This window comes from Amphiura filiformis, chromosome 7 (genome assembly GCF_039555335.1).
Source record: "Amphiura filiformis chromosome 7, Afil_fr2py, whole genome shotgun sequence".
NCBI classification, from domain to species: Eukaryota; Metazoa; Echinodermata; class Ophiuroidea; order Amphilepidida; family Amphiuridae; genus Amphiura; species Amphiura filiformis.
Window position 1 is genome coordinate 53,605,499 of NC_092634.1, and position 27,851 is coordinate 53,633,349.

Below are 27,851 nucleotides of genomic sequence, written 5' to 3' on the forward strand. Positions count from 1 at the left end.
TTAACTGTGTAGGAGACAACAGACTAGTAAATAAATATAAAAAACTTTTACTTTACTAAAGGTTTTACACCTTGTATTATCCAGATATTTATATCGAGGATTGAGAACCAGAAAGCCTCAAAGGAATCCTTTATGGGTTAAGGCTTTCTGCAACCCTCGATATGTTTAGAACTGGTGTGTCTAGTTTAAAAATATCAGAAACAATTCCTCTGATGTAATACAGTTAAAAGGAAGTCACTACATTTTGTTGAAACTATTTAAAATAATTGTAAACAGTTCTCTCAACAAAATGTAGTGACTTACATTTAATATACACCACATCAGTGAAACTTCATCAGAATTGTTTCTGGTATTAAAAAGTAAAGACTATTATACGAGGGTTATTCAAAAAGTTCTACATCCATCGTTTCTGGTATTAAAAGTAAGACTATTATACGAGGGTCATTGAAGTTCTACCTCCATCATCGTATCTCTGTTATCTTACATGTCAGGATATTGAAATTACTTTTAATCAAATAACTTTTTATTTTGTAGCCAAGATTTTAGAGTATAATCATGAGTAATTTCAACTTCAGTGGCGTAACCAGTGGGTGGAATCTGACCCCCCCCCCCGACACAAAAAAAACCTTGGAAGAAGAGCAAAAAATAGGGAAGGGGAAGGAGAGAAAAGAGGGAATGGAGAAGAGAAAAAAGGATAGAAAGAGGTAAGAAGAGAAGGGGAAGAGAGAAGAAAAAAGGAAAGAAGAGGAAAGGGGAAGAAAGAAGAAAAAGCTTCTAATATGCCAAAAACCAGGAGCTTGCTGGGGTTCCGCCCCCTGGGCCCCCACCAGGGCTTTGCCCCTGGACCCCACTACTGGGTCCTAAGTCGGGCCCCCTGGACATGGCGAAAATAAAATTGCAAGAATGTTGCACCATGGAAAACATTTCTACCTCTCCAGACGGTAGGCCCTAACATCCCCGGGTAACATCCCCTCAGCTCAGACACCCCAGGCCTACTTTGATGGAACAGGTAAGGCCTCAATTTGCTTAGGAAGATTTTGAACAGGGGGGGCTGAAACTTGGGAAATAATTGGTGGGCCACTCCACCCCCCTCCCCTTCAGAGTCAGAAAAGCCTGCAAAATAGTTCACAAAAACCCATTTTCCCTCTATTTTATCACGATTTTTTAACTTCACCTAGGATTATTGGGGTGGGGGGCTGGAAGGTACGGTACAGCTTGACACAGTGCGATAATACTCATATGCACTAGTAGAGGGGCTGAGCCCCCCCCGCCACCCCCGATGCTTGAATTGCAGTAAGTTGCCCGGCGGGGTGCCAGGGCCCCTGCATTCCTAGGCCAGTACCGCGCGAGTATGGCCAAGGATTCTCGAGTACTAATATACTATAGGATAAGCCACTCGTGACTTCATTTTTTATACAGGGATTGAATACGAGTGTCACGGCCCTGGTATGGCCCCAATGGCTTACCATACCTGGGTTCATAGTTCAGGTCAGGCAGGGCTGTATCAGCATGATCAGGTTGACTTTCCACAATTCGAAGGCAGCAGTAGGCCTGTACATGTGTAGGTCAATTGCTGGGGAAAGAAAGGTAGGCCTACTGTCATAAATGAATAAATAAGTTAATATTGTGATTCTATCAAGCTATACAGAACTAATGGCATACAGGTCATCAGCGAGGTAAGCTTACAATTTAAATACAAGCATGCAAGTTGAATGAAGTTACCGATATCAGTGAATGATCTAGTCCCAGTAACTGAGAACGTGACAACATTTACTTTTACATTGGGTATTATCTGCTGAAAGAACCGGCTCATTTAAACGTCCAAATGATTATGTCTGTGTTCGATCTTCCTAGCCTAGTTACTAGGACTAGTGAATGATCCGATGGCGATAATGGGGTACACAAACAATGATTTTTGCAGACCACGTCTGTGCAATAATTATTAGCCTCCCCCAAACGGCTCGTAAAAAAAATGCTTGCCCCCCCACTTTAACTCATGCTAGAGCTCCTAAGCAGTTTTCTTACACACTCAGCGGTGTCACATTGTCTGTTGTTAGTAATCATCCATATCTTGGTGTATCCATATCCAACAAACTAAACTGGAACAGTCATATTCAAAATATCTGTGCAAAAGCAAACCGTTCATTAGGCTTCATAAAACGTAATCTTTATTCATGTAACCAATCCACCAAACTTACAGCATACAGATAGTCCGACCGCAAGTTGAATATTCCTCATCCGTCCAGCGCCAGTCGCATCATCATCCAGAATCCTATTCAACCATATCAGCCAACAAAGACGCTTACAAAAACTCATATATGGTCATTTTCACAGTAAAGGGTGTAACTTTTGATTTTTTGGGTCAAAATTTCAAACCACTTAAATATGTTTCTGTTTACTGAAATCATGCATAGAAGCAACTTAAATTCCAGTAAAATAATGTTTCAAGGCTTAAACCTTTTGATTTCTAATAACAAATTTGACATTTCCATAACATTTTGGTTAAAATCTAAGAAAAAATGTATTTTACATAACCTCAGAAAATTATGACATGATAGCTGGAATACATGTGAAATCCCATTCCAAAGTAAGTCAACAGATATAAGTTGAATTTTATACCATGTTTTGCTATGTTTGTAATTGCAGTTTTGAAAATTTTTAACATCAAGTGTCATTTACAATGGACATTTCCAAACCTTAAACATATTTTTTTAAGTTTTAATTGGGTTCCTAAAATAATTTGAATGTCTAACTTCATGTACAAATACTACTTGATGAAAGGAACCTCCCAGCCAAGTTTCACAGAAATTGGAGATATTTTTTAGAATTGGCAATTCAAGCGATTTGTGTTTCGGAGGCTTCAGTTAACAACACAGGTGATCATAAAAGTAAAATATTTGGCTAACCACTACAAGTTGACATAAAAAAATAGGAAAAAAATATCACAATTACCAATTTTCATGCTTTGCTTCTAAGTATTGAATTTCAGTTGTGACAAAAATTAAATTATCACAGCAAGTCATTTTTTTTGTTTCGGAGGCTTCATGTTAACAATTGTTAAACATTGCAGAAGTAGTTTTTTTGAAAACAACAGTGTTGGGATCATCTAAGCTGTTATTTTCTTGTGTAGGCCTATATTGAATCAATGATTCTATGCGGCAGATATTGTAGATTTATCACATGTTAATTTTTTCACCCATTTGTTAAGTATGGTGTTTTTTGCATGTGAAGCCTCCGAAACAGGCTTTTTTGGGTATCAGTATATTTTTCAAACATTAACCATAATGTCAATTTTTTTTAAATTTATGACATTCTGCACATATCAAGTAATAATTACAATGCAGATATCAGTATGAAACACACCAATTTAGATATGCATAGATGATAATTAATCTTATTGTTGTTTCGGAGGCTTCATTTGTTTCGGAGGCTTCAATTGTTAACGGAAAGTTTGTATTGGGTCCCATTTTCAAACGGTGATATATATCTCCACGATTTAAAAACATGTGACTTGAGGATCTACTTTGCTACATTTTGATAAATAGATTGGATGAGCTCTTTTATTTTTATTTGCACAAGCTTGCTGAACAGTTTGTTTCGGAGGCTTCAAAAAAGTTAACGGAAAAACGGCTCTTTGAAGTCAAGATTTTAAAAATTTTAAAAGCTTGCAAATCGACTAATTTTGTTACCCATTTCAAGTTAAGATAACAACTGTTATGAATCAAGAAGAAGTGAAGAAATAACCAAGAATTATGAACCAAAGCTACACCCACAAAGTTTGTTAACAATTGTTAACGGAAAATGAAGCCTCGAAACGACAAATATCAAGTCCAGTTCTCAAAAATACAGGGCTGTTCACAATTAAATCTAATGTGGCAGTGTTTACTGAACATATGACTGTACTTTCAGGATAAGAAAAATTATCCATGAACTAACTGAAGAAAACACAGGGTTTTACAAAAATGTTACTGTTTTTTATAGTTTTTCAAAATGGCAATATTAAGTACATTTAAGCCTGCTAAAACTGAACGCAGTAACTCCCAAAGCTGATTATGCTACCCAAGGTAGCTGCTAACTAGATGACTTATGTGGCCAAAAATCATGGAATTCTGTGGCTTTATTAGAACACTCACGGATTAAAATGTTAAAAATCCAAAGTTACACCCTTTACCGTGAAAATGACCATATACCAAAGACAATACGTGATTGGAACTCTCTTCCACCTCACCTAATCAGCATCACAAAACCGGAAACCTTCAAAACAGCAGTAACAAAGTAGGCCTATCTAAGCAACCAAGACTAAGCAAGAATTTCAAAAACCACAGCGCAGATCACACATCCTGGCCGTTTGTCTCCATTCTGGAGTGTTGGACAGTATCAAACTCAAGACTCAAGACTTTGGTCCGCCAAAAATCACTTGCTCCCACCCCTTTCCACCAAAAATCTTTGCCTCCCAACCCCCGATCACTCAAATATGACATTGTATGCATGCGTGACCAAATTTTTTTCAAACACCCCCTAAACGCGAGTTTAGGCTACCCTACTGGTGCAAATTCAGAAATGAAGAATTTAGGGGAGACAGGGGTAATTATGGCCCCCTTTTTGCATTTCTACCATGTAATTCTTTTAGTATGATGAACTGGGGAAATAAAAAAATATCTGCATGAGTGGATAGAGGCATTGGTACCTATAATATGTGATAAATATAATTTGAAAATATTGATGTGCATAAATATAAATTTAAACATACCGACCCTTACCAAAGGTCGAGGCCTTATCTAAGCCTCGACTTAGCCTCAGAAAATAAGCCTCATATCCTTAGCCTCGTCTTAGCCTTACCTTAGCCTCACCTTAGCCTGAAAATTAGCCTAATTATGCAAATTAGATAAGCCTCAAATAATTAGCCTCAAATAATTAGCCTCAAATCATTAGCCTCAAATCATTAGCCTCGCATTATTAGCCTCGTAATATTAGCCTCGTAAATAACTAGCCTCGTCTTAGCCTTACCTTAGCCTCACCTTAGCCTGAAAATTAGCCTAATTATGCAAATTAGATAAGCCTCAAATAATTAGCCTCAAATAATTAGCCTCGTAAATAACTAGCCTCGTCTTAGCCTTATCTTAGCCTCGTCTTAGCCTGAAAATTAGCCTAATTATTTAAATTAGTTAAGCCTCGCAATATTTAGAGGCTAAGCTAAGACAAGGCTAATAATTTGAGGCTATTTTACGAGGCTAAACATTACATGCATGCAGGGACGGTTGGACTATTTATTGATCCAGCTAGGTGATAAGTGTTACTGATATTTTTGGGGTGTTATGAAGTGGGGGTAGGGTTATTTGGTGAGTTGCATTTGGAGAGTTCCAATATGGTGAGTTGTCAATTGGAAAATCCAACTATGGTGAGTTGTCATTTGGTAAGAGTTCCAATATGGTGCAAGTTGTCACCTTGAGCATACTAGTATTGGAAAGTTTTGTTTGTAAAGTTGGGATATGGTGTGCTGTCAATGTTATGGGACAGTTGTATTTTGAAGTGGGGAGGGGGTAATTTGTAGAGTTGTCACCTTTAGCGTATTGGAAGAGTTTATCTTTATGACACGTACACCATATCCCTATGTCACCAAACAACTCTTTTAATATGCTGAAGGTGACAACTCACCATAAGAACTCTCAAAATGACCATCCCCCACTTAAAAGTACAAACATCCCCATATACCAAATGTCCACATCTCAACTTTTACCAAATAGAACTCCCGCATATAATTCTTTCAAATCGGGTGTAGGTGAAAACTCACCACACTTGAACTCTCCAGATGACCCTCCCCCACTTCAAAGTAGAAACATCTCCAATACATTGACATATATTGCATGCACACCACTTCATCCCATCTTAACATAACACTTCCAATATATGACAACCTATCATATTTCATTATTTGAACTTTCCCAACAACATTAACTCACCATATTTGAACTCTCTAAATAACCCACCCCAATTTAAAGTACAAACATCCCCAAACATCAATTAACATAACACCCTAACAACATCAGTGCAGTAACACGTTTTCACCAGGGTCAGCCAGCATCAAACTGCAGTATACATGTCTGCAGACTACAATACATGCATGTCTGCCGAATTCGACAACCTCAAAAAGGCCATATTTCCTGATGAAAAAGAAGCAATAAAATACATACTTTGAAACTTACGAAAAGCTGATTTTTCTTCCAGAGACATGGTTGCCATGCTCCCCATGAACTAGGCACCAGTAAAAAAGCCTAAAATACCCTTTAAACTGTTAATTTTTCAAAATTATTGGCAATTCTGAGCAGCATACAGTTAGTCTGCTCCCTGACAGTTGGTGACCTCTGACCTATCATGTGACCATATTTTTGAGGCTAATAATAGCCTCAAAAAGTTGAGGTTAATTTTAGCCTCAAAATTAAAGCAGGCCAAGACGAGGTTAATTTTTTAGACTCAAAAACATTTCAGGCTAAGACGAGGTTAATTTCTTAGCCTTGTCACCGATAAGGTTAATTTCTTAGCCTCGATGGCTAAGTTGAGGTTAATTTTTAGCCTCAAAAGATATCGAGGCCAAGTTGAGGCTAAGATAAGGCTTATTTAGCCTCGACTTATGGTAAGGGGACATACCGTATAAATGTTAATTAATTTTGGGGGCCACAATTACCCTGTGCGTTAGGGTAATTGTGGCCCTTAACAAAATAAAAAATTTAAAGAGTACATGTAGGCCTATTGTGAATTCAGTTATTCCTGATTATATTATCAATAACATGTTTTATAGTCATTGCAATAATTTCAGGCCATTTGAACTGGTTTATTTTTCAGAAAAAGGCATTTTAACGCATTTTGTAAAATACTTGTTATTATGCTAATTTTTGCATGCCGAAACTGTGGCTGAATCTGACTGTTCATTACACTTCCTTGTTTTGACTTGAAAACATACTAAATATGTCTTTTTTGTTTCAATAATGACCCCAAATGGCTAATTTGATCAAAATATAACAAATGACCAAAATATTTTTAGGGGGGTCAATTTGCATAAGACATGAACAGCGGCCATATTTACCCCAAGCCGGATATTACATGCAAATTTAGCTCATTAAGGCCAGAGTAAGGGGAGACACATTCTTCCACACCCGAATTTGAGATTTCTTGATATTTATTAACACTAAGATATATTCTTTCACTTGAAACTGATAAAAATACAACTTCCTGATATTTACTTGTTCGCTTAGATTTATTTCACTCTTTTCAACTCTAAAAAGTCACATGGCTCAAGACAGCTTAGTAAATTGGCGGAAATAATGAGTCGGCAATGCGCGAATCGCGAAATATTTTGATTACGCTGCGATTCGGGTTGTGTGACGCGGCGCAACTCTAAGCGTATGTCCAACGCAGTCAAGGCGCATTCGGTATGTTCATACTTTGGTATGTTGTTAACGCCAGCAAATGTGATGTAAACAAAACAAAAATTTGCAGTGAAAAAGCCACTTACACATGTAGATTTTTTTATTATTTTGGATTTAGGCGCACTAAAAACAGACATTATAGATTCATTGGTGCAAAAAGATGCATATTTAGACCATGCACCAGATACAGCTTTTACAAGCGTGAAAGTCTTGCCGTTTTAAAATATAAGGACGTTTTGTGCATAATTTTGACACTTTTTTACTAAAACGTCGAATTCTCAGAGTTCATTTTTAATAATATTGTACGATTTTTGTGACAAGATAACTCGAAAAATATGCAAGCAAAAGGTAAACCTTTAAGTTTGGGGAAAGTTTTCTCATTTTTTCAAAATATTTGTTTTGAACAAAAATTTACACCATTATGTGCAATTTTTAGCTTAATAGAGTGACAAAATTGCTTTTTTCACATGTTTTTGCAATATTTCAAAAATAAGACGAATTTCAAAAAATAAAAAACTTCCCTAAGTTCATGTCTCTTCTCCATGAAAAACTAACTTTTTTTTTTTACTCCGAACGGATTTTTTTTTAAGTTGTCACAAAAAAAATGGTGTAAAAAGTGCATTTTTGTGATTTTTTCAAAAACTCCAGATTTTTGAACAAATCTGACATCACCATGGGATTCCTTGACTCATTTCCTTTCCAAAAATGTATAGTTTTATATACTTTGGACATACAATTCAAAAATAATGATGCTCGAAAAGGTCCGTGTTCTCTCCCATTACTCTGCCCTTAAGGGGGTACTACACCCCTGGCCAATTTTGTGCCTATTCTTGCATTTTTCTCAAAAATTATAGCACATTGGTGACAGGTAAGATATGTATATATTATAGGGGCAAGGACTACAACTACTGCACTGAAAATTCAGCAACTCAAGGCAAGTAGTTATTGATTTATTGATCAAATATTGGTTTTCCTCATTTTTTACTGTAACTCCACAACTGAACTGTTGTATGTGCTGAAATAAAATTTCCAGTGCAGTAGTTGTAGTCCTTGCCCCTATAATATACATATCTTACTTGTCACCAATGTCCTATAATTTTTGAGAAAAATGCAAAAATAGGCACAAAATTGGGCAGGGGTGTAGTACCCCCTTAAATAAACATTTTTTAAATAAAATTGTTATATCAATGAGAACTGTTATGATTACCTTTCATGTCAAACCTAGATACAAAATAGTCAGTGATACCACCAATAAGTACCACCCTTATGAATAAAAAGTGGACTTGCCACTTTTTTTTGCCATTTACGATGTCGCTCCACTAATTAGACCCCCTAAAAATTTGCATGCGGTACCGTATATAATTTAAGCGTTTCCGTACGTTTTTCCTATAAAGCCTTTTTAGAGCTTTTATTTAAAAGGCACCCCAAAATGTGTGCCAAATATCACTTGCCCCTGGCTTGCCAATAATTGCTTGCCCCCCCTTTTTCGCTCAGTAAAATATTTCTTGCCCCCCCAATTTTACCCTCCCCAGGGCTCATAATTATTGCACAGCCTCTCAATACTGCGATAGCAATCCAGCGGAAAATCAGCATGCTGAAATCAAAATTAAGCAGCAATTTCTGAAGGTATACTATTTTTGCTATTTTACATTTAATATTTTGCAGTGAGCCAGTAAAACCTTTGTCTTTGATGAGCGCAACCAGCGCATACTACCCAGCCCTGGGAAATAAGTGGTTGGTTGCTATGTCGAGTGCTAACACAACACGTACAGCCAAAATTCATTTAATAAATTTCAACTCGGCAACAGATGGCCTCAGCAGCCAATCAGAGACAAGTGCGTTTCAGCGTCTACAGCAAATAAGCGATGTACGCTTAAAATCAGGGTACTCCAGTGTCCGAACTTGTAGAAAATTAAAAACTGGGGGGTCAGGAGTAGAGTTTGGTGAGTCCAAGTTGCACAAATGTGACCATCCAGCACAACTGAGCCCTGAAGTCGCCAATCATCATTTTTGAGATATTCAACCAAAATATTCTGCTTGAAATTAGCTTTAAAATGATGTATATCATGAAGTACTTGACATTTAAGTAGTGAAAAATCAATAAAACAGTCAAAAAATCCTTTGTTTCCTATTCAGTGTTTATTGTTAAGTTCAATGGAGCATATCTCAATAGTGGCACTGGCGACATCCGGGCTCAGTTGTGGTGGATGGTCACAAATACAAATGCAGCATATATTTATTTTTATTTATTTATTTATTCGAACATACGCTTTTACATCAGCGGCACACGCCTACCCGACGGTGCGTTCATACAAAACATAGAATAAGCAAAATTAACATGAATTAAAAAAAAAAAAAAAAAAAAAAGCGTTTAATACATCCACACACCCACATAATGTAGGTTGGATATTTAACATAAAAAGTAGAATTAATGATTTCAACACAGAGCACTAAGCAAATAGTTACTACAAAGCCCAAATGCACAAAAGGGAGATATGACAAGAATGAAAGAGGGCGCACACTAAAATGCCGCATAGGTCGCGCTCATCGCGGTGACCAGGTAGGCCCTGACGGTGACAGGCACGCACCAATATGCCTCTGGTTGCCCTCTGGTAGTTTCTGATCTATGTAGTGCTCTAGTTTCCATCATATAATTAACTAGAAGGCTATATATTTGTACACAAATACGGCTATACCCGCATGTTATCGGTGTAGCCAAACTTATAGTCCTTATTTGCTGAGGACTTAAAATAAAGAAATTGTAAATAGTCGTCCAATTGGGCAGAAAATGTGTAAAAAGTGAAAGTCCAAGTCACAAGCTTTAATTGAATGTAGGTTGCACTGTCGTAGCACTTAAAATAAAGAATTTATTGTAAAAAGTCCCCTCCCAGGTGAGTCGTCTCTCATACTCTCCATAAGTTGCTGTTGTCAGTCTCTCTTACTCACAGTGAGGCTATGCAATATGATTAGGGGGAAACTATTCCAGAGGGAGTATGTAAATTAAATGGAACAGCCATTTCAGAGGGAGTATGTAAATTAAACGGAACAGCCTTTTGGGTGGACATTTCAGAGGGAGTGTGTAAATTAAATGGAACAGCCAATGGGTATATAATTTAACTGGAACAGCCTTAACGCTTCACGCTGGTATTTCCAATTATGATATAATACGATCTGTCTGTTTAGTCCTACGTGTGTGTGGTGGATGGGTGTGTGGGTGTTAGTAACAATATAATTCGCAGGTGCTATCTGTGTACAAATTCTGAGTCCGGAAGCTGCTTTCTTTGATGAAAAACGGCCCGCCCTTTGTTTTAACATTTGGGGCCCTGGGGCCCATAATATTTGACTTATAAGGCCCATGTACATAATTACGTTGAAGTATAATTCTCAAGTGCTATCAGTAGACTTAAGCTGGGCAGTGTAGCTGCTTTATTTACTGAGTAACGGCCGGCCCTATGTTTTAACGTTTGTTGTTCTGGGCCCATATTATGTGACATATGGGGCTCATATGTACATATAACTATATAATTCTCAGGTGCAATCTGTGTACAAACTCTGAGCCCTGAAGCTGCTTCATTTGATGAGAAACGGCCGGCCCTTCGTTTTAACATTTGGGGCCCTAGGGCCCATAACATTTGACTTATGGGGCTCATGTACATATGTTGAAGTATAATTCTTAAGTACTATCAGAAAACTCAAGCTGGGCACTGTAGCTGGCCATGCGTTTTGAGTTGGGCCGGTAATGCGTTACATGTTTTCGCGAGATGAAAATCGCATGTTTTTTCGTTTAGATATGCATATCTTTCACATATTATACCCAACATATATAAATGTATACATTTTCTTGCTGCAAATGAACCAAGGAATCCAAAAATGCACTTTAAAATGGCACAGGGTGTAAAACTAAGGAGTTATAAAACTGAAAATACCAAATATTTTAGGGAAAAAATGTAAAATTTGACAAATTAAAAAAGAAGTTAGCTTCACCCCACATATTTAAAAGTTCCATATTTGAATTCCTCTCAGTCAGAGCTTTAAATACATATATAACATCATAGGGTTCAATAAAATTAAAATGATTTTGCGCTAGCCTCTTTCAAAGCATATTTTCCCATTGACTTCAATGTGTAACCCGAACGGAAAATAAAATATGCAAAATTGCTTCTCAAAGCAAATTAAATTACCTGGAATATGATTGTATGGTGTTATAGTATGCAGTTTGAAATGAATTGTAAAAATGTGAAAAAAGAAATGGACCTCTAGCATCATGTGACCCCTGGGGGTCACTTTTATTAAATTTGCTCCTCCTGATCCTCCTCCTCCTGATCCTCCTCCACCCCGCACATTATGCTAATTAGATGCAAATTATTCAAATGTTAATAACTTTTTATACATTTTTTAAGGTTTACTGTATTGGTCTCATCACAAGCTTTAATTTGACACCAAATTTAATTACATATGCTGCATATTAACTGAAAAAATTAAAAAGATGAACCCTAAAATGTCGCGCGCATGTAACATCTCCACCTATTTACTGGCCCAACTTAAAACGCATGGCCAGCTGCTTTATTTACTGAGTAACGGCCGGCCCTATGTTTTAGGTTTTGGGGCCCTGGGGCCCATATTATGTGACATATGGGGGTTATATATACATATGACAATATAATACTAAAGACCTATCTGTGTACCAAATCTGAACCCTGTAGCTACTTTATTTGCTGAGAAACGGCCGGCCCTTTGTTTTAACATTTAGGCCCCTGTGGCCCCTAGCCTTGTACATATGGGGCCAAAATGGGCAAAAGGCACATCTACAACTTAGGGCCCATACGTATGCCACATATGAGCCCTAGTCATCTTATACTTATAGAGCTAGACTTGTCAATCTGTTGCACCATATTTTAACATTTGGGCCCCTGGGGCCAATAATATATAACATATGGGGCTCTTGTATATTTGTAAATATAGAGTACCCCTAGGGCTATCAGTGTACCAACTCAGGGCCCTGAGGCTGCTTCATTTGATGAGAAACGGCGTGCTTTGAATTTTCACATTTGGGCCCCTGGGGCCCGTGACCTTCAACCTCTGGGGCCAAGATGGGCAAAAGGCACTTCTCGGGTAGGGCCCATAAGTGTACCACATATGGGACCTGGGGCCCTTGTAGTTTTAGCGCTAGCCTTGACAGAATGATGTGTTTGATGGGAGGAAAAGGAGGAGGAGGAGGAGGAGGAGAAGAAACTAGAAGGCTATATATTTGTACACAAATACGGCTATACCCGCATGTTATCGGTGTACCCAAACTTACAGTCCTTATTTGCTGAGGACTTAAAATAAAGAAATTGTAAAAAGTCGCCCAATTGGGCAGAAAATGTGTACAAAGTGAAAGTCCAAGTCACAAGCTTTAATTGAATTCAGGTTGCACTGTCGCAGCACTTAAAATAAAGAAATTGTAAAAGTCCCTCCCAGGGGAGTCGCCTCTTACTCCCCATAGGTTGCTGTTGTCAGTCTCTCTTACTCACAGTGAGGCTATGCAATATTATTAGGGGAAACTATTCCAGAGGGAGTATGTAAATTAAATGGAACAGCCATTTCAGAGGGAGTATGTAAATTAAACGGAACAGCCTTTTTTTGGTTATTTCAGAGGGAGTATGTAAATTAAATGGAACAGCCAATGGGTATGTAATTTAACTGGAACAGCCTTAACGCTTCACGCTGGTATTTCCAATTATGATATTATAATACGATCTGTCTGTTTAGTCCCTACGTGTGTGGGGTGGATGGGTGTGTGGGTGTTAGTAACAATATAATTCTCAGGTGCTATCTGTGTACAAATTCTGAGCCCGAAGCTGCTTTCTTTGATGAGAAACGGCCCGCCCTTTGTTTTAACATTTGGGGCCCTGGGGCCCATAATATTTGACTTATGAGGCCCATATATATATAATTATGTTGAAGTTTAATTCTCTAGTGCTATCAGTAGACTCAAGCTGGCCACTGTAGCTACTTTATTTACTGAGTAACGGCCGGCCCTATGTTTTAGCGTTTGGGCCCCTGGGGCCAATATTATGTGATATATGGGGCTCATATGTACATATAACAATGTATTTCTCAGGTGCAATCTGTGTACAAACTCTGAGCCATAAAGCTGCTTTATATGATGAGAAACGGCCGGCGCTGTGTTGTAACATTTGGGGCCCTGGGGCCCAATATATATGACTTATGGGGCTCATGTACATATGTTGAAGTATGATTCTCAAGTGCTATCAGTAGACTCAAGCTGGGCATTGTAGCTGCTTTATTTACTGAGTAACAGCCGGCCCCATGTTTTAGCATTTGGGGCCCTGGGGCCCATATTATGTGACATATGGGGGTTATATACATATGACAATATAATACTAAAGACATATCTGTGTACCAAATCTGAACCCTGTAGCTACTTTATTTGCTGAGAAACGGCCGGCCCTTTGTTTTAACATTTGGGCCCCTGGGCCCCCAGCCTTGTACATCTGGGGCCAAAATGGGCAAAAGGCACATCTACAACTTAGGGCCCATACATATGCCACATATGAGCCCTAGTGATCTTGTACTTTTAGAGCTAGGCTTGTCAATCTGTTGCACCATATTTTAACATTTGGGCCCCTGGGGCCCATAATATATAACATATGGGGTTCTTGTATATTTGTAAATATAGAGTACCCCTAGGGCTATCAGTGTACCAACTCAGGGCCCTGAGGCTGCTTCATTTGATGAGAAATGGCGTGCTTTGTATTTTCACATTTGGGCCCCTGGGGCCCGTGACCTTTGACCTCTGGGGCCAAGATGGGCAAAAGGCACTTCTACGGGGTAGGGCCCATAAGTGTACCACATATGGGTCCTGGGGCCCTTGTAGTTTTAGCGCTAGCCTTGACAGAATGATGTGTTTGATGGAAGGAGAAGGAGGAGGAGAAGGAAAGGAAACCACAGGATGGCAATATACCCGTCCATGCTTCGTGCATGCGGTATAACTAGAAGGCTATATATTTGTACACAAATACGGCTATACCCGCATGTTATCGGTGTACCCAAACTTACAGTCCTTATTTGCTGAGGACTTAAAATAAAGAAATGGTAAAAAGTCGTCCAATTGAGCAGAAAATGTGTAAAAAGTGAAAGTCCAAGTCACAAGCTTTAATTGAATGTAGGTTGCACTGTCGTAGCACTTAAAATAAAGAAATTGTAAAAAGTCCCCTCCCAGGGGAGTTGTCTCTCTTACTCTCCATAGGTTGCTGTTGTCAGTCTCTCTTACTCACAGTGAGGCTATGCAATATGATTAGGGGGAAGCTATTCCAGAGGGAGTATATGTAAATTAAATGGAACAGCCATTTCAGAGGGAGTATGTAAATTAAATGGAACAGCCAATGGGTATGTAATTTAACTGGAACAGCCTTAATGCTTCACGCTGGTATTTCCAATTATGATATAATACGATCTGTCTGTTTAGTCCTACGTGTGTGGGGTGGATGGATGTGTGGGTCCCAGCAAACACAAAACGTTTTCGACATCATTCGCAAAAGGTTATAAAAGGTTGCCAGAAAACGTTTAAATGTCGGGTTATAAAAATGGTATATTAAGAGTATAAAACGTTTTCATAACCTTAACAAACATTTTTTGATAATCTACTGCTCAGCAAACAAAATTGTTTTACAGAAAACGTTTAAATGTCGGGTTATATAAAGGGTATAAAAACGTTTTAATAACATTCCAAAAACATTCTTGAAAACTTGATACAAAACATCCTAAACAGAATGTTATTTTGGGGTTGAAAAAATATTTTGCGAAATATGTTTGCCCAATATATTTTCAATAACGTTTTAAAAACGTTTTCATGACCTTTATATAACCCGACATTTAAATGTTATTAAAAGGTTTTGAAAAAACATTTTAAGAACATTTCTGTGTTTGCTGGGTTCAAATATTTTAACATAATGTTATTTAAGTATTGACACAATATTTGGCAAAATGTTTGCAAAAATAGTTTACAATAACATTTTTGAAAACATTTAAAAATATTGTTGTAGTGTGTTTTCATACAAAACGTTTTAAAACGTTATCATGACCTTTATATAACCCGACATTTTAATGTTATTAAAACGTTTTTATCTAAACCAAAAGCCAAAATATAACTTATTTAAAACGTTTTTAAAACGTTTGTGTGTTTGCTGGGGTGTTAGTAACAATATAATTCTCAGGTGCTATCTGTGTACAAATTCTGAGCCCGGAAGCTGCTTTCTTTGATGAGAAACGGCCCGCCCTTTGTTTTAACATTTGGGGCCCTGGGGCCCATAATATTTGACTTATGAGGCCCATGTACATAATTATGTTGAAGTATAATTCTCAAGTGCTATCAGTAGACTCAAGCTGTGCACTGTAGCTGCTTTATTTACTGAGTAACGGCCGGCCCTATGTTTTAGCGTTTGGGGCCCTGGGCCCATATTATGTGACATATGGGGCTCATATGTACATATAACTATATAATTCTCAGGTGCAATCTGTGTACAAACTCTGAGCCCTGAAGCTGCTTTTATTTGATGAGAAACGGCCGGCCCTTTGTTTTAACATTTGGGGCCCTGGGGCCCATAATATTTGATTTATGGGGCTCATGTACATATGTTGAAGTATAATTCTCAAGTACTATCAGAAAACTCAAGCTGGGCATTGTAGCTGCTTTATTTACTGAGTAACGGCCGGCCCTATGTTTCAGCTTTTGGGGCCCTGGGGCCCATATTATGTGATATATGGGGGTTATATATACATATGACAATATAATACTAAAGACCTATCTGTGTACCAAATCTGAACCCTATAGCTATTTTATTTGCTGAGAAACGGCCGGCCCTTTGTTTTAACATTTAGGCCCCTGTGGCCCCTAGCCTTGTACATATGGGGCCAAAATGGGCAAAAGGCACATCTACAACTTAGGGCCCATAAATATGCCACATATGAGCCCTAGTCATCTTATACTTATAGAGCTAGGCTTGACAATCTGTTGCACCATATTTTAACATTTGGGCCCCTGGGGCCCATAATATATAACATATGGGGCTCTTGTATATTTGTAAATATAGAGTACACCTAGGGCTATCAGTGTACCAACTCAGGGCCCTGAGGCTGCTTCATTTGATGAGAAACGGCGTGCTTTGTATTTTAACATTTGGGCCCCTGGGGCCCGTGACCTTTGACCTCTGGGGCCAAGATGGGCAAAAGGCACTTCTACGGGGTAGGGCCCATAAGTGTACCACATATGGGACCTGGGGCCCTTGTAGTTTTAGCGCTAGCCTTGACAGAATGTTGTGTTTGATGGGAGAAGGAGGAGGAGGAGGAGGAGAAGAAACCATAGAATGGCAATATACCCGTCCATGCTTCGCATGCGGGTATAACCACAGGATGGGAAGATACCCTGCATGCGGGTATAATTTAAACAGAGTAACGTAACAATTAAGATGGCTTTTCTTGTACTTATGGCTAACACAAATTAAATTATAATGTTTACAAAGATAACAAAATATATATAAAATACACAATTTATATGTGTTATGTAGGGCCTATGTTATGTACAGCAACGTTGAAAATAAATTGGAAAATCATTATACGGTGATATACGTGCTTAAATTTCAGACCTTAACTTCCAAGCACGTTTAACGTAGGATTTGCAAAAGTTATCAAATATATACAATACATGGATTGAGCATCGGCAATATTCTTATATGTACAAGATGTACTACCTAAGGTAAGATGCAGTTTCAATTGCAAATCACTTGAGATAAATAGTTCCCAACATACAGTATGTCTGCAATAGCGCTAGATTGAAAAATTGGGGGTCTGCAGGGACCCCTGAACTTCCAGAAAATTTTAATTTTTGGTGGGTCCGGGACCCCAAAAAGCAACCTAGCGCTACCCCCTGCTTAAAATACGCTCTTGTCAAAGGTTTACCGGAAATAATATAGTCATTTGTTTGCAGGATGAGAGGGAGAGAAGCAATTTTTGGCATGCCAAGTAAGAGGGGAGGTTTTGCAGTTTGCACTTTGCTTTTCTTTTCTCTCTTTTTTTATTAGTAAAAAGGTTATGTACAGTACTAACTCCCTTAAATTTATGGTACTTTTCTTTTGCTGCCAAATTTTTTTTATGATAATTGTTATGATGAACAACAAAACAACCAATGCATTTAAATGCTACACGTATGGTCTCATGAAGATCAACTTTTTTGTGTGTGTGATTGTCCATGTTTTTGATCCAATAATGAATCAATTTGATCATACTTTTTTTTGCTTGATTTTTTTTATTTACAGCATATCTCATAGACCTCACAAGACTTCATCATGGCTTCTGGTGGTGTAGTTGATGACGATGTCTACTATAAATGTTTCAAAGGCCTCCATCTTGTTACCCAGGAGGCTATTTCATGTGTCGACAATTGCCTGAAAGTGTGGCATTGCAACCAAGCAATATCAGCATGCACCACCGGGAACTGTCCTAAGGGTAAAAAACCCAAGCAACCAGCATCATGTCAAAATTGCATAGATTGGGGCAATGCAGTAGAAGCTACAGTTTACCATCCTCCTTCATCCAAGACTCAAGTTACCTGGACAAATGTCAGCTCATCTAGTTTTAGCAAGAGCCATGTGGAGATAGCCAAAGCATTTGTGTTGAGATTACCAAATAAAAAACCATACACAAGGTAGGTCTACTTGAAATTTTGTTGGAGATAGCTTCAAAACCATGCCGGTTTGTTTGCAGTTGGCCTGAGTGGACACAAACTTGAGTCCTGATGGGACTAATAGGCTGAAGCAAAATGCTCAAGCCAACCTTGAAAGCTTGCCATGCTGGCCTGTATGAAGAGAAATCTAAAAAGAAACAAAATGAAAAATAGAGTAAGGAAAAGAAAGACCACTCCTGTCAAATCAATTGTGAAGAAACTGGGAATTCTTATTCTATGCCGCGTCTGCCGGCACCCAGGCAGACTGCCAGTTTATATTCAGAACAACAGAATGTGGTTCAACTACCTGTATGCCAGGGTGCTGGCAGTTGTGTTTTGAAGTCAACCCTTGTCACTTGACTATTTAACTTGCAAGCCTTATTCAAATTAAGGAAACATATCATCAGGTAGTTTTTGGAACTATAGGAAGTCAATATGTTTGCAGAATTGCAGTTGATCAGGAGGGTTAATAATAATATGGTGCTGTTCAAGTGACACAACCAGCCTGTTCTCCAGGGATGTCACTTATTTTAGTTTTCTGCAAATTCATCTCAATATGTTATATCAACCTAGAAGTGTGCTTATTTTACTGATGTACATATCATTTATCTACTGTATTTTAGCATTGCAGATTTTGATACAGCAAGCCTTTTGATGATCATGTCAAGATTTCAAGAATTCCATGGAGGAGATTATACTAGTTATGAAAACATCAGCAAAGTAAGCAAATCCTCAGCTTATTGTGCAAACCATATTATGCAACATGGACTGATCTTTTAACTTAAATATTGTAAAATCTACCAGCCGAATATTTAATTTTAACCTCAAATGGGAACAGTCCACTTACCCGAGTGGGGTGGATACCCGCTTACTTGGAGGAGAATGTTAACTACAGCCCTGCCGATTGACCCTGTAAGCACCAATTGTACAGAATGCATAATATATGTATTAGCAACATCATACTAGGGTGTTCCCTCTTTTAAAAAAATGGTCTCTATGGTGCGCCTAAACATGTGTTTAAAACAAAGATTTTTTTTAAAAATCATGCATGTCCATAGTTACTGTGTGTCCGCTGTTAATTACACAGCGTACTTGATTGACAATGTTTACAATACAAACACACATGAAGGACACTGCCAGTTTAGCTATTCACACTTAAATAATGTACAAAATCCGCCATCTTATCAAAATAATTATCACATCAATGGAATGCTTTTATATTTTGAAATACTAGAAAATATCCTACATGTACAAGATGACCAAACTTGACAAGTATGCTCATAAGTGATACTGCACTCAAAAAGTATCTTTTCTTCAATCAAGAGTGATTTCTTAAAGAATAAATTACAAAATAAAGTTATCAATAGATGGATAATGTTGTTCTGCATATTTTAATACCTCATTCACCTACTAAATCGGTGTGTATGTGATACCTCGTCTACAAGCATGTGTTTTTAAATAATGAAAACTAAGTTTTACAACACAGCCATAAATATGCCAATACAATAGATTGGCCTTACAATAATACTTGTTTGTATTACACTTGTACAGGTATTTTATTTGCTCAAACACCATAATTTCACAATTTTGTTTATGGAGGGCACCTGGATTATTTTAGCTTTCATCAAAAACAGTCTATAAGCTTGCAAACGAGGTTTTACAGTACTTTTTTTATACCATGCCTTAATATTAAATATCAATTTTTGTTGTTTAATATATTTTGTAAAGTTTGTATATAGCTCAATATGGTCTCAAGGTCTTAAATGCTTTTTTGATCAAATGTATTGAAATGATGTTGGGGAAATGAAATCATATTGTGCTGAATAAAGTATAAAAATGCAGAACAAAATTCTTTATATCTATCGACTATGTTGGTAATTAAGTTTGTCTTAAAGAAATATTATTGTTTTTGTTTTTTAAAGTGTAAAGATACTTTTTTATGCTCAGTATGACATTTCTGACAGCACTTCTGACTACTCTATGCCTCATCTTTCAACTTTCCCCTATTAGGTTGCAGATATGAGGAATGAAATGTCTCACATGGGTCTTGGAAAGAACATGCACATTGATGACAGAAAAGCAGAAGAATACTTCAAGAATCTGGATGCTTTAGCAATCAGTCTGGAGAAATTACACCCTGGATATTATCCTACAGCTCTTGACATCCAATCTCAACTCAAAACGGTAATTTTTACAATTCATACGTACAAGTGGCGGATAAAAAGTTCCTGAAACTGTTGTTTATCTCCACTTAAGCATGGTTTTGATGAACTTTACTGATGATAATAACAAGTTTATGCTGTACCTTTTTCTTTCAAAAGAGACAACAATTCATTTCAGGGTATCCTTGATTATGTAATGATAGAAGCATAAAACCTTCAATATGCAAGGCAAATTGACAAGATTGGTGGGAAATTTGAATTTTTGTAACGGGGCATATATTCAAAGTACCAACAAGGTTTGCAAGTATATTTTTTTGATAAATAAAAAAGTGTGACTTTGATCAAAGTCATGATTGAGTGGAGATAAACAACAATTGCAGGTACTATTTATCTACTCCTTGAATCCGCATACAACATTATACAGCAACTTTCCAAAAAGTAAAACAAAGTGCCATTTATATAACCAACAAATAGCAAAATTTGAAGTAAATATATAATGAAGAAAACACAGTTGGTCATTTTGAAGAGATATTAATTAAGGGCTCATATTGAAATTCCCTAACACAGAAAGGTGTGCGCCATCCTGCAGCTTTCCTGTGCTAGCCGCCTTTTGTTAAAATCCTGGGCAGGGTGTATCACTGATGCATATAATCCATCCGTTTTATGACCGAGCTGTCCTGAGGCGCGCGCTTAGCGAGGGGAATCCTGCCTTCTTTCTGCGTGAAAACGTGGTAGGATATTTCAATATGAGCCCTAAGGCTGATCCTGTGTGCATGATAGGTGCCCTAGTTACTCTTCACAGTCGTGTACTAGACCATGAGACATGACAAAAAGTGGGAGTTAACTTCCGGTACCCTGACAATAACTCTGCTAGAGGTCATTGAAGGGGTCAAACTTCAAAGAAATTGCTCAAACTGTTTAAAATGATACCACTGTATTCCTTTAGTCAATCCAGAAAATGTATAGTTTGACCTATCCTGGCTGTTCATTCTTGAGTTTGACCTCACTTTTTGTCATGTCTGGTGGTCTACTACATGACTGAAGAGTAATTACTTATGGAGCATTTCATACTCACAGGATCAGCCTCAGACTGGAGTCCGGGAGAATGTATGTCCTTATTTTGACTTTGATGGTTGGTGCCCCCCCCCCCCTTAGGATGACTCCACTACACCACTGTATTAGGCCTACTGTTTCTTTTCATTTTAACAATACAATCTAACACCTGCACCTGTATCAGACAGATCTATTCATCCAGTGAAAATGTGAAAAATCCACCCAACCAAAATAGCCAGTGCCAAATTATATCCCCCTCAGCTCAGTCAAGATTCAGTGACTTAAACAACAAGTTTGGCTTATTGAATGACCCTCTTAATTATAGGTTAATAACTGCGCATTAGTTATTTGGAGGGTATTGTGAAAAATCCAAACATTTTGCCTTTGGAACCGAGGAATATCCCGACCAAAGTAAAATGTTTAGATTTTTTCACAATGCCCGACATATAACTGATGCAAAGTTATTAACCGAATTCATAACCGTCATTTTTAACTCATCAATCAACCAAATCTCAAGATTTTATTCTCCAAAATTTGTTGAAATAAACAATTTTAATCAAAACTTATATTTCGCCCTTCAAAAAGTCGAACAGGCTAAAACGGACTTACCAATTACATCACTGCGCAATCATACCATATGCAAATATGGTAGTTGCGTGCGCGTAAAGTGTTCCGGCGCAACAGATGTGCACACGTGGAAATCATTGTACCGCATAAGCAAAAGCGGAGGTCATTGATGGATATCAATAATCACCGTGCCGGTACACCGCGGTGCGCGTAAATCATCAAACGACCAATTTTTTTGGACGCAAATATGGTTATGAATGTCCTTTGATAAACCTGTCTCTTTAATCCTAATCAATTAATATATATTTTCAGATTCAAGCAGCTCCAATGACACTAACAATGAAGAATGAACTGGAGGTTCTCATCAAACAAGAAATGCAGCCTATAGTCGACGCAATTAAGGTGATGTCAACAAAAGTGGACCAGATTGACGATGAAATGAAAAAGACCACTGGCTCGACTAAAAGGATGGAAGACAAAATAACTGAAATCAAGGAGAAAATGACAGAACTTGAATTAGGTGAGATTTTGACATGTTATAAAGAATTGTACAGGATCCATTATTTACAGAATACAGAATTCATATTTTCTAAGAAAACAATATCAAATATTCTAAGACCATGTGTTAAACACAGTCATTCTAAGGACATTTTGACAACACATTACCATTCTGAGGACTAACCTTTTATTAAATGTGGTGTTTGGATACTGTAAAGCATGATATATTTTGCAGCATGGTTTGGAGAGAACACAGATGTTTCTGCCACGTAAACTTTTCGCAATTGTACATTTCCTTGAAGGTCTCCCCCATAGGAAGAACAATTATACACGAACATTTTGTGAATCACCTGCTCTCGCAAAATGCTTGCATGAAATTCTCATGGATTAGATAGAGTAAAAGGAAATACATCTTAATAGTTGAAACATATACAATACCGTAAAGCTTCGCCAAATGGTGCACTTGGGCTCCTTTGCAGTGGGTATTTTCATATGCAAATAGAGAGCTCCCTGCTCTGAAAGCCCAACAATAATTAAGGCTCAGTGCCCTTTTTACAGGAATTTTACAGGAGGGCACTTTTTAGGTTGTGCCTAAAATTCCACATATGTGAAGGGAGCCCATAGCCCCATTAGGCGAACCTTTACGGTATGAATTGACATGATACTGGTGATTATTTGACTTTTCTTTTTTAATCTTATCTGTAGGTCCACAGAAACAAACATCTGATCCTGACAAGTTTGATCTGGCAGCCTGTCAAAAAGAGCTGAGAGAGTATTACCTCGATAAAATGGGCACAGTACAACTTCTACCATGGGTACCTGGGGATAACAAGGAAATGGAGAGCATCTTTGTGGACCTGGAACTTGTAAGAAATGAATCATCACAAGCGTTGGAAAGAAATGAAGATTTAGTAACTCTAAAAACAGGTCAGGGTCAAAGGGCAAATAGGGTCCTTCTCATGGGGGAGGCAGGAAGTGGCAAGAGTACTACAGCTGCTAACCTCGCTTACAAATGGGCCTTGAATGATAAAGAGTCCCCTCTTTTCAAGTTTACCCTGGTATTTATGATTCATATGCATGAAATACATGATAGCAATGCCAGTTTGGTAAAGCTGATATTTGATCAAATTTTAGCAGAAGATAGCCAAGTTTCTAGAGAGGGTCTTAAGTCATATATCGCCTCTAATCCTACGAAAGTATTAATCCTGTTCGATGGGCTTGATGAGAGTCATTCTGGTGCACATAAGAATAGATCAAGTGAAGTCAGTAAGGTCCTACAAAGCAGAATGTTTCGCGAGTGTTGTGTAATCCTCACATCTCGACCCCATAAAATCAGTGACTTAGGTGATCATATTAGTGGCTACACACAGGTCAAATTAAATGGATTTTCATGGGTAAATATTCTGAAATACATACACAAATTTTTCAAGGAAGATGCAGAGAAAGGTAGGAAACTCATTCGAAAGCTAGAATATGAGCGCCATATTTTGGCATTAGCTAGCATGCCTGTTCTGCTGCTTATGATTTGTTTGTTATGGGACGATGAAAGTCGTTTACCAAATACACAGACTGAAATGTATCAAAAAACCATTACGTACCTTTGGAAAAGATACCAAACCAAAAACAGAGTGGAAACTTCATCAGAAGATGAATCAGATAATGAAGAGTTGGGAGATGAGTTGAATCATTTGTTGAACAAAATAGGTGAGGTGGCTTTGCAAGGCTGGAGTCCTGACCATATCCAAGTTGTGTTTAGGGAAAAGGATTTTGGAAGAGAAATTTGCATGTTGGGATGTCAGGTGGGAATTATTAGTAAGTTACGAAAGAGAAGAAGTCTCAAAATGACTTCATCAGTGACATTTTTGCATTCAACATTTCAGGACTTCTGTATTGCAGTGCATCTTGCACATTTATTCCATGAAGGTATTGGAAAGAAAAAATTTACTGAGCTTCTGGAGAAATTTGTCTTTTTTACACCAGATAGTGTGAATTTTGCAGAGTTTGTACTGGGCTTTTGCTGTGGAATAGAGCCTAAAGTAACAAAGATATTCATTGAGTACAATTTAGAAGTGCTTGCGAAACATTCATTTGATACGAAAGAGATGTTTCTACATACAAATATTACTCTTTACCTTCGACAGATTTTTGAAAGTCAGCTGTCATCTCAGCAATGTATGGATCTTATCCCACTTTTTCCAGATACTTGTAATCTTTCACTAACAATTATGCATCACAAGCTTATACCCAGTCTCTTGTACCTGTTGAAAGTGTTTGAGTCAGTGCCTATGGACAAGGGATTATTTTCGTACTTGAAGGTTCTTGAAATTACAATTGGCTATCTTCCATTGATTCCAATACTTCTGACACAGACTATAAACCTTGAGCATTGTGAAATGATAATCAGCAAAGGTCCCAAAACTACCAATACTGATCTTGACCTGATGTACACAGCACTAAGTAAACTAGTCAACCTGAAAAGATTGCACCTCAAAAACAGATATGGGAATGTTAAATATGATATCACGAACCTTCTATGCCTATTTGCTCAAACAAGTGTCAGGCTTACCCATGTGAGGTTAGAAGGATTCCTGTATGATGTTAAGATCATGAACAAATTTCTGTCAAAGTTGAGCGGTTCCCTAATTGCTATTACATTAAGTGGCACTCTAAATACCCAACTGCAACCTGCAAGTGCAAGTGAAGTCATTAGGGGGCTGTCTGTTCTTAAGAAGCTCAGTATGCTAGAGTTGGGTGCATACAAGATAGGTAATGTCGTAAAGAAGTTGAAGCCAATTGCTTCCCAACTTGAACAACTAGCTCTTGTTCAGTGTGAGCTTCATGAAGGTCAACTAAAGGAACTGTTTTCTATTTTGAACAGAGCAAGAAGGTTGAAGAGATTAAATCTCTCGCGCAACGGCTTTACAGTAAATTCAATGATTCATCTTGTTGAATGTCTCAGGCAACTTCCAGTCATACAAGAATTGAGTCTGACAAATACTGGTTTGACAGATGAAACAGCATCCATTTTGGCCGAATGCCTGAAAGAGAAGTCGTCACTTCGTTCTACTAATCTTGGTAGCAATCCTGGTATTGGCCCAAATGGGCGGGCAGCTTTGAAAGGTCTGTCATTATTATGTCCAGAGCCATCAATATATGATAGGATAACCATTCAATTATCTAATATCTAATATCTAATTGATGAGATTAGTCTTTGTCATGCTACCTTTGGTTGAAAGCCTATGAAATAATGCATTATTGCTATGATAAGTCTTCTGCCTTGCCTGTCTTACTCACATTCAACCCAGGGTATTCAACATAAGTGGTAGTTACTAGTTTCTTGTTGCTTTATGTAGGTGACATAAAAAAATCTCTCTCTGTAACTATACCTGACTCAATTCGCTGATAAAATGAAGTTGTAGGCCGTATACTTCCGTATCCTACTTTTTTGAAGACACAAAATTGCAGTTTGTATGTTTGCAGTGCAAGAGAACAGAAGCTTTGGAAGAATGAATGAATGTGTATGTATATTATACTTTCCTTAAATAAAGTGTAAACAGTATATGATTTATCACTTTGGAAGATATACTGAATATTTGTTATAAAGTGTAGTCCAAGGCTCAAAATAAGTTTGATTATGAGAACTATTTTGAATGCATACATACATACATACATATACGAATTTATATTGCGCCTTATCATCAAATATCAAGGCGCATTACAATAGACTTAAACTAAGACTTACGCTACAAAAAACATGGAATATAAACAAAAACAATATTATGCAACAGGAAATAAATGTGATTTGAGAAGTTCTTTGAACCGGTTTAGGGTGGGGGCCTCACGGATATGCTGTGGAAGAGTATTCCATATCCGTGGGCCAGCAACATGGAAAGCCTGATCCCCTAGGCAGCGGTTTGTATATGGAATGTGGAGTTTGGTTGTATCAAGAGAAGAACGAAGCAAATGATGTCTGGTGTTAACAGATGAATAAAGGTGAACATAATCCTGCAAATAAGTTGGAGCTAACCCATGCACACACTGAAATATGATGGTGAGAAGTTTAAACTTTATGCGTTCTTTAACTGGAAGCCAATGAAGCTCAGTAAGATGAGGAGAAATATGATCACGTCGCTTTAAACCACAAATAAGACGGACGACCCGATTTTGAATGCGTTGAAGCTTGTTAAGATTAGTTTCTGTAGTTCCAGTTAAAAGTGAGTTGCCATAGTCCAGGCGAGATGTAACAAGTGCACGAACAATGTGATTACATGAGTCATTATCTAAATACCTCCTAATGCGAGAAATGTTCCTTAGTTGAAAAATCAGAGTTTTACACAAATGAGAGACATGAGTATTCATTGATAATGTTGAGTCCAGGTGAACACCTAGATTGCGAACGGATGTAGATGGCATTACAATAGAATTTCCAACTGTCAGATGATCAGTAGAGTATGTTCTGGTATTATGTGGTGAACCAAATAAAATGAATTCAGTTTTGTCCATATTTAACTTTAATTTGTTTAATTTCATCCAGCAACTAATTTCCTGTATACAAGCTTGAAGACGATGAATAGCAAAAAATGTTTTCACCGGTTTCTTTGGATCATAGGCACAGTATATCTGGGTGTCGTCGGCATAAATGTGAAAAAATAAATTGTGCTTTCTAATGATGTTACCAATTGGTTGAATATACGTGGTAAATTGAAGAGGCCCCATGATGGATCCTTGGGGTGTTCCACATTCAAGTTTGATTTCTTCAGATAAAGTTTCATTAATGATAACACGACTGCTGCGATTTTGCATGTAGGATTTAAACCAATCCAGTGGGGCACCAGACACGCCAAAGGTTTTACTGAGGCGACCGAAGAGAGTAACATGGTTGATGGTGTCAAAGGCGGCCGTAAGATCTAACATAGCCATAAGAACAACTTTGTTTTGATCGAGCATACTTAAGATGTCACCTTTAACTTTCAACAACGCAGTTTCAGTGCTGTGTCCTTTTCGGTAAGCACTTTGAAAACTCTCAGATAAACTATGATCATACAAATGGTCCTTAAGTCTGGTAGCCACAATGGATTCAATAAGTTTGGCAAGAAACTGAATATTTGAGATTGGCCTATAATTTTTCAAAACATTTACATCAAGAGTGGGTTTTTTCAAAACAAGTCTAACAATTGCTTTTTTGAAAGCATTAGGAAAAATACCCTCTTGCAGGGAAGCATTGACAATCATAGTTATCAGTGGTGAAACAGTGGATATGTTTTGTTTCAAAATCCAAGTAGGGAGGGGGTCGAGCAAGCACGTCTTGTTGGAAAGTTTACCCATGACCTGTTCAACTTCCTCAACCGTAGCAAGAGAGAAACAATTTAACACATGAGTCGTTTCATGATCTTCACTGAAAATTGCTTCATCATTACAAACATT

At 37.7% G+C, this 27,851-nt stretch overlaps 1 protein-coding gene across 3 annotated transcripts; it reads left to right on the forward strand.

The window, feature by feature from the left end:
- Nucleotides 1-1,475: 1,475 nt before the first annotated feature.
- On the forward strand, nucleotides 1,476-26,858 carry LOC140157340 (NLR family CARD domain-containing protein 4-like). 3 transcript variants are annotated; one of them, XM_072180497.1, is made up of 6 exons: nucleotides 1,476-1,587; nucleotides 17,741-18,129; nucleotides 18,771-18,867; nucleotides 20,158-20,331; nucleotides 22,242-22,449; nucleotides 23,133-26,858. In XM_072180497.1, exons 2-6 carry the CDS (start codon nucleotides 17,771-17,773, stop codon nucleotides 25,613-25,615), a joined length of 3,321 nt encoding a protein of 1,106 aa, XP_072036598.1. In that variant the 5' UTR covers nucleotides 1,476-1,587; nucleotides 17,741-17,770; the 3' UTR covers nucleotides 25,616-26,858. The 3 variants fall into 3 exon arrangements, with proteins under 3 accessions (XP_072036598.1, XP_072036600.1, XP_072036599.1); XM_072180499.1 differs by lacking the exon at nucleotides 1,476-1,587 and adding an exon at nucleotides 1,656-1,676; XM_072180498.1 differs by lacking the exon at nucleotides 1,476-1,587 and adding an exon at nucleotides 17,091-17,181.
- Nucleotides 26,859-27,851: the final 993 nt, after the last annotated feature.

Coding starts and splice junctions, on each gene's coding strand:
- LOC140157340 (XM_072180497.1), top strand. CDS start 17,771: ATGGCTTCTGGTGGTGTAGTTGATGACGATGTCTACTATAAATGTTTC. Junction 20,332..22,241: donor TCCAATCTCAACTCAAAACG/GTAATTTTTACA, acceptor ATATATTTTCAG/ATTCAAGCAGCTCCAATGAC. Junction 22,450..23,132: donor AATGACAGAACTTGAATTAG/GTGAGATTTTGA, acceptor TCTTATCTGTAG/GTCCACAGAAACAAACATCT.